This window comes from Amphiprion ocellaris, chromosome 14, assembly GCF_022539595.1.
Source record: "Amphiprion ocellaris isolate individual 3 ecotype Okinawa chromosome 14, ASM2253959v1, whole genome shotgun sequence".
Lineage (NCBI taxonomy): Eukaryota > Metazoa > Chordata > Actinopteri > Pomacentridae > Amphiprion > Amphiprion ocellaris.
The window spans coordinates 21,556,869-21,569,759 of NC_072779.1; the positions used below are offsets into that span (position 1 = coordinate 21,556,869).

Genomic DNA, 12,891 nt, shown 5'->3' on the forward strand with positions numbered 1-12,891 from the left:
TAATGTATTTGTAGTAGGTACTAACTATTTTGATTTTAGAAATTGTGACCTTTTCTTCCAAAAAAAACCCCAAATCTTCTTTTTAAGAATGGCCCAACAACAATAAACATATCAACACACTCATCATCCATCAAAAAGTAATGTATTACCAAAAAATGTGACAAACTGAAACAAAAATAAAAGCAATCACATTCTCTGAATGTACTGTAATTCTTCCAACTGTAGCAAATCCCTGACAAAGGTACTAAACACACACATAAACACAGATACAGCCTGACTCCCAGTGGACCTTGTTAAAGCCAGTGAGGCTGGAGAAGATAAGTGAAATGCTTTAGAAACAGTGCGGCCACATCACAGCTTTGGAACCCAAAAGGTCATTGGCATTACCTTGATTAGAAGTGACTGAAAAAGAGGTCAGAGAGAAAATAAGTGCCTCAACGTGAATGTACTGGGAAGTAAACATGCACCCATGTTCTGAAAGACTGAGCAGGCTTGACTTTCAAATCTGGCATTGTGGAATGTGATGTTGGCCTTTTAGATGATACTCCATTCATTGAGGGCGCTACAGTACCTGTAGTCAGCTCAGAGTTCTGCCCATGGATTCAAATAATGGCAGGAGAGTATCTGCAGTTGGTAGTCCTAATTCAAAAATAAAAACTATCTGATTTCAAGCAGAGTGATAAAACTAACTTAAATTAACACACCATTCAAAGAGGCAGTAGTTATCACTGATCTACTGGATTTGACTTGGGTTTCTCTTGTTAACTCACTATGGATTAATAAAGAGGTAGATGTACACTGATCAGCCAGAGCATTAAAACCACTGGCAGGATCCTGGCATTCATTTAGAGGTTCTGATATTTGCTGAACAGTAGTGGATGGAAACACACAACAATTTGCATTTTCTTTTGACATTTTCTATTCTCCAAAACTGATTCGAGATTTTGGCTGCATTTGGATGCAAAGTAGCCATGATAAGATAACCATTAGAAGAATGTGTCAGAAACCATGCAGAGCAGAGATGTCATAAGAGCAACAAGGAATCTGAGAAGGTAGTGTCCACAGAAATCCATTTTTGTTTATTTATACGCAGTTAGTTTTTATTTCTGAGTTACACTTTGTAGAAAAAAATGTGCTTGCAAAAATCCTTTTATTATGTGAACTGAAGCATAAATGTCAAAGTCGTTTATCCTGTAGTGTAAGAAAGTCCTCTTCTCTGTCATGTGGTAAATGCTAAGAAAAAAACTTGTGAGAAGGCTTCCAGGGTTTCTGGGCCACTGACTGACGTCCCAAAGCCACACTGACCCTAATGACATGCTTCAAGCACCACTTACCAGGAAAGGCTTGAGAACCACGGACAGTGTAAAACACTTTAAGACGCCAGCAATAAAGGCCATGTTTCAACAGTGCCTTTCACTCGCCAAGTATCACCTTCTCTCTTCAGATGCAGTGCACTCCTGGAATTCCCAGCATTCCTTGGTGAGCAGGCATATAGGGAGAAAGAAACCACTCCTTCAAGCACCTGCTCCAAATACTCTCATATCACTGCAGCCTGAAAACCTTGCTCATCTTGAACTTTACTCTCATATGCTTTTTGCCTGCCTTCCCCTCTTCTAGAAAAGTATATGAAAGTAAAAATAGACAGAAGACTTCCCTCAGCCCTCTTAAACTTCCAGCCTACTGAGTCAAATGTTACTCGCACCAACCTTGTAAGAAACAACATGAGGGAACCTCACATTCAAAAATGGAATGAAGGTTTCAATCTTGACTGCTTGTCAAGCAATTTCATCAGTCTTGCAATTTTGGCCCAGAAAAGCAACAGCAGCTCAATTTTTGCTCCGAAATGAAAGCCACGAATTCCTCTGCATTTATGCTCAGCCACTGCTTCCTCACGTCTCTGCTATTAGACTGCCTCACCACTGGAGCCACTGAATGTCTGACTCAACATGTGCTCAGAATGTGAGCTTTATGAATTAATATTTGATTACAGATGCCACAGTCTGCTGAGTGCAGGTCTTTGTTTATATGTGGACATACAGGTATGAGGGTAAAGGAGATGCACCGCGAGCACAGAAACAACAAGAAAAGCACTCAGAGAGCACAGTACTCCGCCAAGGCTGCTCAGTCGTTGTATCATTTCCGATGGATAAGTCTGCAGCAGTCGATTTGTAGTAGGATCGCAATCATGTGAGGCAGCTGACGTAGTGTTCACTTGCTGTCACTTGGTGCTATCTCTCAATGTTACAGAAATCTTTAACAAACCCATGAATCCAGACTATAAGTCACATCACTGCCAAAACCTAATCACTTGGTCCTTGTGCCATTTCTGACCTTCCCTGAAAATTTCATCCAAATCCATTAGTCCGTTTTTGAGCAATGTTGCGAACAGACAGACAAACGTACACTGATCATCACAAAACTCTGCCGTTCCTTGGCATGACAGCTGCTTTTCCAATGAAAGAAAGCACAGTATTAGTATTGAAATCAATGTGCATACACAAGCCTAGTGCACAACTGAATTTAGAATCATACTTTAAAGAAGTCACAACGACAAAGTCAAAAACACAAATCATGTAGAACATTTCTCCGTGACTGAAATGGACACTTGCTGTGTATGTGTCTGATAATCTTCAAACAGGTCCTTTACATTAGCTTTAGTTTACAGAATAAGCCTTTGATGATGTAGATGTTTTTCAGATCATAAAACTACTCCTGCAACAGCCAGGTTGTGCAGACACAGACCTACAGTTAGTATAAAATGGGGAGGGCTGATAGTTCATTGTTATTGAAGGGCTGCAGATAGGAATTAGTTTCATTATTGACTAACTGCCACTATTCTCTCAACTGATTGCTCATCACAGCTTCCCCAGACTCGTGTGACATCTTCAAATTCCGTTTTCTGACCAACTGTCCACAAGCCAAACACTCAGTTCAGCTTCTGATCACATAAAATCAAAGAAAAGTGCAAAGGTTCATAACTGAGAAGCTAGGATCATGCAATGTTTAGAATTCTATTGATGTTTTTATCTGCAGGCATAACTAATTACTCGGCTAATCATTTCTACTTTATATGACCGACCAATATCATAGTAAGTGAAGTGAATCCAAAAATCTTTGAGAACTTCTGTCTGTCTCAGTGTCTCCTGTCTCTTCATGTAATCCAGATTGACTCCATGATGTTGAGATCAGAGCTCTGTGGGGGTCAGACCATCTGCTGCAGGACCCCTTGTTGTTCTTGTGGCTGAGGATAGTTCTTTATTACTTGGGTTGAATGTTTGGGCTTGCTGTCCTACTGCTGAATGAATTTGGAAAACCTTCATGTCAGTTTCATATGATGGATAAAAAGTATCGGAAATACCTTTTCGGCCTTGGGGGCAATTGAACTTTTACAAGGCTTTTACAAGGTGTGCTGTGTGTGTTACTGGTGGCAGTTCATTGATCTGACAGCCGGACAAAGAATAAATCCAAAAAGAGAGAATGAAAATAATTTGTACATATGAAAGATAAAAAATACTTCTTTTTGTAACCTTTAATTTATTTGCGATTGATGGTCAGTTTTAACCTAATAAATGGCACAAATCCAGTTAGGAGAGGAGAAATGAATAAATGCAGCCAAAGCATGGTGACAGGATCTGCCAGTTTGGGTGGCTGTGATCACTGTTTATGAGAGCAACTCTTAAGTGCATAGCATGTTTTCTGTACTGGACTGAACACACATGGACACATGCCACTTTTAGAACTGCCAATAATATCCTTCAGAGAATATTATGGCACTGGTCTGATGAAAGAGATATCCAATGAGTGGTGACTCAAGGCTGCAGGGAGTTTAGCGCCTCATGTTTAGCTCTACAGGCATTAAATAGAGTTTTGTTTACTCGCAACTGTTATTTGTTGTCAATAATTTATCAACAAGGAAGAAATTACTGAATGAACTCATTACTGCTGTAAAGAATGAAAGTATTCATTTCAATGAGGATTCAGTTAAAATAGAGCAGACTGTTATATACAAGGATTCTTTCGTCTCTTTATTGTTTTACAACTGTGATCTTAAGCATTGTTACAGTAGTTTGAGTTGGTGTGACACTGGCTTATCACTGAAGCAGTGGCATAAAATGTTTTCTTTCATTTCTGTCTTTGGCAAAAAGATGATCCTGAGCTCACACAGCTATTCACCTGGTTGGATCCTTTGTGCTAATAAAATTACTGCGAACATGAATCTTCAAATGCTGGATTTTGCTTTACTTACATAAAATGACAGTCAGACCCTCGGGCCTTAGAAGCTGTTTGAGCTTTAATCCAGATATATGATGTACTATAATCCAAAAAATACAATAATCCAGTTTACATTTGATACAGCAGCTCCAAAAACACTGCTTGGTGACAGTTTGTTTGTTCCTGCTCTGGCAGATATAGTTTGGCATGCTATCCAATGTCAGAAGAATTACCAGTAAAAGTAATTTTAGGGTGAATGTTGCTATAATAGACCCAAGTTTCTATTAGTTGCCTCTGGCTGACTGGGAGAAGTTTTGAGGGTGAAATTCAAGCTTGGTTTCGGGGTCGCTGAAGACATTCAATCAGTGCAAGGCAATGAATGTGCTGCGCTGCAGAAAATAACAGTAGAAACAGCTGAAATAAGTCAAACCACTGTGAGGGAAATAATTAATGGGCATGCTGCAATTTACATCAACGGCAAAGGGTTTTCAGTCAATGTAATTCTTTAACATAGTGGAGTCTTTTCTAAGACTACAAATGTAAATGAGCCCTGATCAGCATAAACTGCCATAAAATAAGATCAGATGCTAAGCTGCTTTGTTGGAAACATGGCTGGAAGGGAACAGAGCACAAACTAAAAGTCTATTCTGCTGCAGAATGTGTGTATTTTAACTGACAAAAGGCCATTTTAAGAGTATTATCCCTGCAAGGAAAAGGCTATATGCATGTGGGGAAACAGTCTGACTGTGAATAGTGCCTGGAAGAACACTCAGGTAAGGAACATTTTTTGGGAAAAACTAACTGCTTTAACTATATTCTTTCTGCAAAGTAGTCATGTAACGGCATACTTGTTAAATATTCAATATTGTAATATATTGGCAATATTGTTAAATATCAATGACATTGCACAAAAATGAGGCTATATATGCAGGAGGCAGGTAACATTGAAAAATAACAGGCTTTTGCGTTGCTGTTATCACAGTTCGCAACGATAAGGTCCTGGGATGAAATCTCAGCTGGGGCCTCTTTGCCTGCATGGGTTTAACTGAGTGCTCTGGCTTCCTTCCACAGTTCAATATGAGGAAGGATACGCTTGGGTTAACTGGTGATTCTAAACTAGGCGTAAGTGTGAGCACGAGCGTTTAGATTGTCGGTCTTTCTATGTTGGCCTTGTGAAGGACTTGTGACTTGTCCAGGGTGAACCCTGCCTTCACCCTAAGTCAGCTTGGATAGACTCCAGCCCCCCCAAACCTCTACAGGATAGAGCCGTGTGTAGAAAATGGATGGACGTCTCATGGTTACCACTGAACTAAGCACTCTGTTTAAGTTACTTTCTGTCTTTTAATTTGTGTTTCCCTGTCTGTTACTGTTCTGACCTTGCTGTGGTCACTGTCCCTCTGTGTGTGACAGATAAAATGGTGCTGCAGATTTTACTCAATTTAGCCAGACATTACATTTCAGAAAAGCAAATTCCTGCCATAGTGCTCAGTCAGCAGTGATAAAACCGGTGCATGGCTATTTGTGTCAATTTCAATTTCTTCCTTTAATATTTAGCACCTTCAAATGGGAACATCTTAAAATACATATTGTATGACCAAACACTTTATTTTTACCTGTTCAAAAACTTTGGTGAAGTCTTTCTGCAAATCAAGGTGTATCATAAGTCCTAGACTGAGGCAATGTTTGGTTGTTTGGATCACCATCAAGTGCTCACTATTAATAAAGCATTTACATTTTAGAGATTATTACAGTTGCTTGACACAAACCAACACCTGAGCAATAATGATGAAACTTAAGCAGTTTCTAGATATCTTTTGCTTTTGTCACATTTTTCCTGACACGGGGCTCATAACGTTTAAGTCATGTGACGATCGGTGTACATTTGTCTGTCTGTCTGTCTGTTAGCAAACTTACTCAAAAGCAGACTAATGGATTTGGATGAAATTTTCAGAGAAGGTCAGAAATGTCACAAGGACCAAGTGATTACATTTTGGCAGTGCTGCAGCTTATAGCCTGCATCCAGGGATTTGTTAAAAATCTCTGTATCCTTGCCAGATAGCGGCACGGCGTCACTGTAACTATGACAACAAGTGAACACTACGTCAGCTGCCTGCTGACGATCACGTGATTGCGATCCTACTACAAATCAACCACTGCGGACTTATTGGGACTTATCTGTCAGAAATGATACAAGGAACAATTGATTAAATTGTGGGGGAGTTTCCGAGTCCCGTCAGCTCCCGCTGCCCACTACATATTTAGGTCACGCGATTCTGTATCCGTACATAACGTACACATGCATAACACACGCCTGTTCAGCGCAAGGTAATTGTTTGTGGGTACATCTGCATTTAATGACCACGTTCTATGGTGCCATGATTTCTGCCACAATTTTTTTCAAGATTTCAGCCATCGAAAATGATTCAAGTGCGCAGCCTTGGCGGAGTACTGAGTATTTTTCTTGTTTTTACTGCAATATCAAGTCCTAGTCCTTTATGGAAATGGCACAACCATGGCTAAAAGCAAAAAAAAAAAAAAAAAAATATCTAAATGTCTTCTGTGCGGTATGACACAGTTACAACACCAAAAATTATAAAAAAACAAAAAACTAAAGTTGAATTCCCTTGATTATTCATTTTACAAAACTGAAGCAACGTGTCTATCACAGTGCCCACAGGTGTTACCAACACTGGAAAAAAGTCACGCTACATACAACAGATATTTTGCAGTTTACTTATGCTGCAGTTAAACCTAGTGCATCTGAAGAGTAATTTTTTTGTCACATGACTGGGGTCACAGCTGATTCATGAATGGTTTCGGGGTTCAGATGGTTTAATGGTAATTCTATGAGTTGAAGAAAGAAAATAAGAGAAATCTTGACTGTTGCCTGTTTATTGTCCTCAAGTTTGATTGTTGCTGTCACATTGTAGTGAAAAACAGATGCTATTTTGTAGGATGCATTATTTGTGACAAGTGACAGACTTGTGGTGAAGAGATTTCAATTTTGTTAATTTGGTACCAAATCATACAGTCTTCCAATATCATGGTCATGGTTAATGTAGCGTTATTAGAATCTCCCAACAAACCTTTAAAGCACCATCATACCATACTTTAATATTACAAAATTTAGGGGGGTTGAATTTAGGTCTTTTGGAATCAGAATTGTTGAGCTGTCTTTCCTATCAGTCTGTGAGACTCACATTAAAGAGAGCAAAGAGCTGTCGACATTCTTTTACATCTCATGATTATGACAGAATATTTTTCAACAATGTCACAACTGTCACAAATCTAATATTTTAATAAATTTGAGTTAAATTTGTGTTTTTCTCTGGAGCACAGGGGGAAATTGGCTTCTCTCTGACTGGCTAAAACAAGAGTACCCCCCTGGCCAAGCAACAGCATTTTAGACTAAATCTATTATTGTACAAAGAAGGCTTGTGATAATGTTCAGCACAGTTATTATTACAATTGATCTAAATGTTAAAAGGGCAATTTGATATTTCATTTATATCAATCAATAAAAAAAGTGAAGACTAGATGAAACAGCCTGAGGAAATTCTTCTAAGGATGCATGCAGTGAGTTTATTGTAGCCTGTCCTCAGTAAATAATCAAAACCTAGACTCATTGTGGAACCTTCATTGCAACAAAAAAAACCAAAAAAAAAAAAACAAGAACTAAAAACCTTGAAGGCAACAAACAGCAATAAATAGAGAGAGAGGAGAAAAAGGGAGGAAGCTATTAGTAGGCAACGCACGGGATTTCAACCTTATGCATGTTCTGGATCGTGTCCACGGGCTGGAAGTCTCTCCAGTCAGCCAGCAGTTTAGCTCCTATTCCACTGAGAGGGTTTATCTGTGCTGCATATGGCACTGCAGACAAGACTTCCATCCACACATTACTGCCAGTTACTAATGAATTGTTACCATCCTACAAGAGGAAACTGCCTAAGCAACCTGATCTGGTCTGTTGTGGTGTTCCAGTTGCATTTAAAATCAGCTCAGACAGTCATTCATGCTCAACTAAAATATGCCTTAATGTCTCCATAAATATTAGTCTGCAGTTGATGCAGAGTTACAGAAATGACTTAACATTTCCATGGACACTGAGTATAATGATCATTTCCCCTTCAGCGGAACTCAAGCACGGATTTAATGGAAAGCTATATTAGTGACCCCTCATTGAATAGCAACATAACTGCTGTCAAGAACTGTTGATTAGAAAACTAAAACATGGAAAAGCTGTATGGGAGCAAAATCATTTAGGATGTAGCCAGGGAACACTGATGGAAAGGACACATTCTAATACAACGCTGGAGTGCCATGTACCTCACAATATGTTCTCTTCTGCATGTTTGATATTCAATTTGTGTTACTACATTGAAATAATAGAAGACAAAGTATCTTTCCTTGCCTCAGCAACGTTCTCTTTGGTAAACTGCGTGAGCTGTAAGTCAAACCCTAACCCTCTAAACCTAACCCTCACATGTCAGAATAGTCAAGCATTTATTCCAGTAAGCCTTGTCTCACACTCATATGATCACCTTAATGCTGAATCTAAGAATACATTCAGCTGCAGCAGGGAAACTATTGGATCAAAACTCAGTAAATACAAAAAACTATCATGTGTATATAAAATTTTCCATACAAAGTTGTGTCTTTAAACCTTTAATTTACTGATTATGTGTTAGCAAAAGCTGTAGAACACACAGTGACAGTGAACAACAATATCCACTGAGTATTACAGAGAGGGTTTTACATTTCCACAGTCGAATGAGATAACAACAAATGTCATTATTCAAAATCAAATTACATTTCTCTCTGCAGACAATTGTGTCAACTTTTATTCTTTCACCCAAGAGATTTTGCTTAAAGATGTAGTCCACTGATTTACTATGGCCCATAGAGTTGAGGGACTTGTGAGAGACAAAATGGTGCAAGTCAAAGCAGCAAAGTCAGAGTTATAGTGACATTAGCTCCAACAGTGCTGGATCCTTCATTTCCCATAATGCAACTCTATATTGTCTTTCATTATACCTTTCATGCCTTGTAAATTCCCACATCATTCAAACTCTGTGCTCTAGTTTGTAAAGCAAACTTTCTGTTTCAATCGGCCATTTTCCACTAAAGGGCAGCGTGAACCTTTTGAGTATGTTTGGGCCGCAGGAACCAGCCCTGTGGAAACTCTTTCAGGGCCATTTTAAGGAGTGAAAAAGTACCCTCTCCAGGGTAGATACTTCTATAGCACTGCAAAAATTGCTGTGCAGGTCTGAGTGACAACTGGTTAAATTTGAAGAGGACAACGAGCGCCATTTGTTCTGCCCTCTGCCATCAAGTTCTCCTCTCGAACGTTGTCATCTTCAACGTATACGTCGCTATCCAGGCTAATATAACAATTGTTCTATTTCCTATGTGCTCATAGAGCTGGAGTCACATACAATAACTGCCACTGGTCATTATTTTTATACACTCTTGAGTTAACATCATAGTCAAAACTGCTGGATCCTATGCCACAATGGAAACAGAAAGGCTGAAAGGGGAGATTATGGGCCTTTCCTATAAACTAACTTGCCACCTCAGGGTAGGTGAGGGTTTTTTGCTGTCTTGACAACGCAGAAAGACAAGGGAACAGACATAGCTGTTTTCACATGCTGACTACAACTAACCATGACAAGGAAAGTGATCTTCATGTGTAAAACTGATAATTGGTAGGTAAACATCTTGCTCATCTCACTGTAACTTTAGATACTAAAAACATCAAAATCCCTACAAGCTACACTCCAGCAGCATTTGCATACCTGAAATTAGCAGCTACATGATCTATTTAGTGACAAATTCACAGGAGCTTGCTTGCTGGCGTGAGCCTTCTCCTGCAGAGTATACTGCTCTGTTGTTTGCTTGCCTGCCTGACTGTATTACAGAATGAGAAAACACTATGCAGCTTTACAGTGTTTTTGTTTTATTTCAGTGTCCCGTCATGGGGGCCTTGTGTCCCCAATCCTCCCCTTTCAGTCCCGGCTGCTGATCCTCTGATCCATCTCTGTCCTCCAGGATTCACCAGACAACTTTTACAATACACCAGCCCTGGCCAAATGCCTTCCCCTGTTGAATCTGATAAAAGAGGTAATCTGGAGCAGCAGAATGAGCACACACAGCCACAAACAGGTACTGTTCACAACATGATCCACAAGCAATTTAGCAGATGAGAAACATCTCTTTCCATTTCTCAGTTTTACCCTCCATTACCTTTCTCTGTACTCTTCTCTCTTCTTTTCACTCACTCTCTCTTGGTAGTAATATTGGACTGCTGTCTAATGTATGCTAAGCTGTTGCTGCCATGGTAACCCTGGTGCAGGATTCAGACCCAGTTCAGGACTAGAGGGGCGGTGAGTGAGGGGCAGGTGGAGGGGCTGAACAGCCTCAACTTTAATCCCAACCTCCACCACCCTCCAAAAAAGATAATATAGAGCAGCACACATTGCAAAACACAGATGCACACAACATGCTGCTAATCCAGCAGTGAGAATAAACCCAGATCACGCTGCCATGGCAGTAATGCAGCGGAGAGAGGCCACTAGCTGCGTGGTTGGATTGAAAGGGAGCAGCTGTATGTGTAGAGGTGTATTTTAGTGTATTTCAGAGAAGGCTGGTAAAAAAATTATCCATGCCAGTCAGAATGTGTGGTGACTAACAGAAATAGTAAGGAAATGACAGCTAAATGAGTCACAGCCTTCATTTCCATCTGTGATTGTACAATGTGTCAAAGGAGATCCCCGGGACGTGTTAGAGATTAGTTGTACCTCATTGGCAGAGTGCAACAACTGTAATGTAGAGGAGGAGATAAGTGACGTCCCAGCAGCACCTGCTTGCGGATGAGGGAGCTTGCCGTGCACAGGGAAGCATGCTGAGGAGCAATGGTACAACACTGGTTGATGAATGTTTGCTGTGTGTGAGTTTACTGCGAGTAATATTTGTCCTAAAACACCCAGGTGAAGCATGTATGTTAACAACATCCAAGGCCATATGTGTTTTTGTGAATGTGCATGCTTGAGGCAGGGTCTGTGTGTGATGACAGTGCACGGGCATGTGGACGTGGGTGTACAGCTGGAGCGATGACGTAACTAGCTGAAAGCTGATACAATCTGCCCCTCGGTGGGGGCAGTGGTCGCTCGAGCTGGGAGTTGGAGCAGAGTCCGTGAGCAAAGGAAATCTGAATGAAGGGTTTCCAGGAGTGACGTTAAGTGATGGCGGTCGCCCAGTTGCTATGGGGGTTGATGGTGTGGGTGTCTATGCGTGTGTCAGGAGGGGAGTTAATAGAGGATGGGATGGTGACTGTGCAAACTCACCCTATCGGCTCAGCTATAGCGCTCAGGCACGTCTACTGATGCCTCCCCCTCCTCCTCTGCATGCGCATACCCTGGTGTCATTTCTCCTTGAGGCATAGAGGAAGCCAAGTAGCACCCCCTTCTATCATCACCACACATTCCAGCACATGCATGCGCACACACATGCACACTCTCAAGCACAAACCAGATTCTCCAACTGTCGAAACCAGGGCATTTGTCTCACATACAGTGAGAGTAATGATACAGAGGTAGACATACACAAGCACAGAGAGCACTGGAAGGTAGGCTTTTTGTATGTGAGCAAACACGCATGTTCCCCCCCCACACATGCACATTCACACACTTTCCACACCTCCTTCTCCGACTATAAACAAACTAGCATGCTCACTAAAGCACTACCTTAGGTGTGGTCCTTCTCTCTATATACTCACACAGAAAATCACACACACACACACACACACACACACACACACTTCACGCTAATGGAGAACGTCCAGGTTAGTGTGTCCCTGAGTGTGTGCACCAGCCTCGTGCTGCTCTCTTACCTGTCCAAGATGTCATGGCTGGACGCGGCTGTGGCTCCCAGCAGTCCCAGTGCTGCACTCCCCACCGCTGCGGCAGCCCCGCTGCCTGCCTCCATGATACTGACTCACTGCAATGAGCAGCCTGCCAGAGAAGCAGAGAGGGAGGGGAGGGAGAGTGGAGGAAGGAGGGAGGGGGAGGATGGAAGGAGGTCTATCAGGAGGGAGAAAGACGAATGAGATAAAAGAAATCACATGTAGAGGCAAGAGGGAGGATGATGAGGGAAAAGAGCAAAGGAAGAGAGGAATGTGGGGAATAAATAGAGAGGAGACAGGACTGAAAACGATGCGTGGTGAAAAGGATACAGAGGAAAACGATGTGGAAGACGGGGGAGGGAGAGAGGGGGGAATCATTAATTGTGTGTGTAGTCTATAGATCAAATAAGTCATTAGATTTGCAATGCAGGATTTCACTTCAGTGTTAACACATGGAGATTCTGGCACACACTTTTCAGTGTGAATCAACAGTTAAACACCAACATCGGCTACCCTGTTATTCTGTGGTGACTGTGCTCTCTGAGGTCTCTGTGCTCAAACCAGAAATTCAATGCTCACATCAGTCATTTTACAGTCAATTCATCATTTTGATTCAGAATTACATTTTTCCCTCTATACTAGTGTTATGTTCACATATTTTCTGACATACTGACAAATTTAATAAAGAAAATACGTGCTTGTTGGTTTGAAGCCATCAGCAGTTTTGAGCAGTTCCTTTCCCAGCTATAGCACCAATGAATGGAAGACCATCATAAAAA

General features: G+C 41.0%; 1 protein-coding gene across 5 annotated transcripts in view; it reads right to left on the reverse strand.

Annotated features, from left to right (window-relative positions):
- arhgap32b (Rho GTPase activating protein 32b) overlaps positions 1-12,891 on the reverse strand; it is a 123,930-nt gene that overhangs the window by 78,168 nt on the left and 32,871 nt on the right. For 3 of the 5 annotated variants that reach the window (XM_023273370.3, XM_035949584.2, XM_023273369.3), the window contains exon 2: positions 12,101-12,413. In XM_023273370.3, coding sequence (XP_023129138.2) covers positions 12,101-12,195 — 95 coding nt within the window. In that variant the 5' untranslated portion in view covers positions 12,196-12,413. The remainder of the gene's footprint in view (positions 1-12,100; positions 12,414-12,891) is intronic. The other 2 variants (XM_055017200.1, XM_055017199.1) reach the window with 2 other exon arrangements.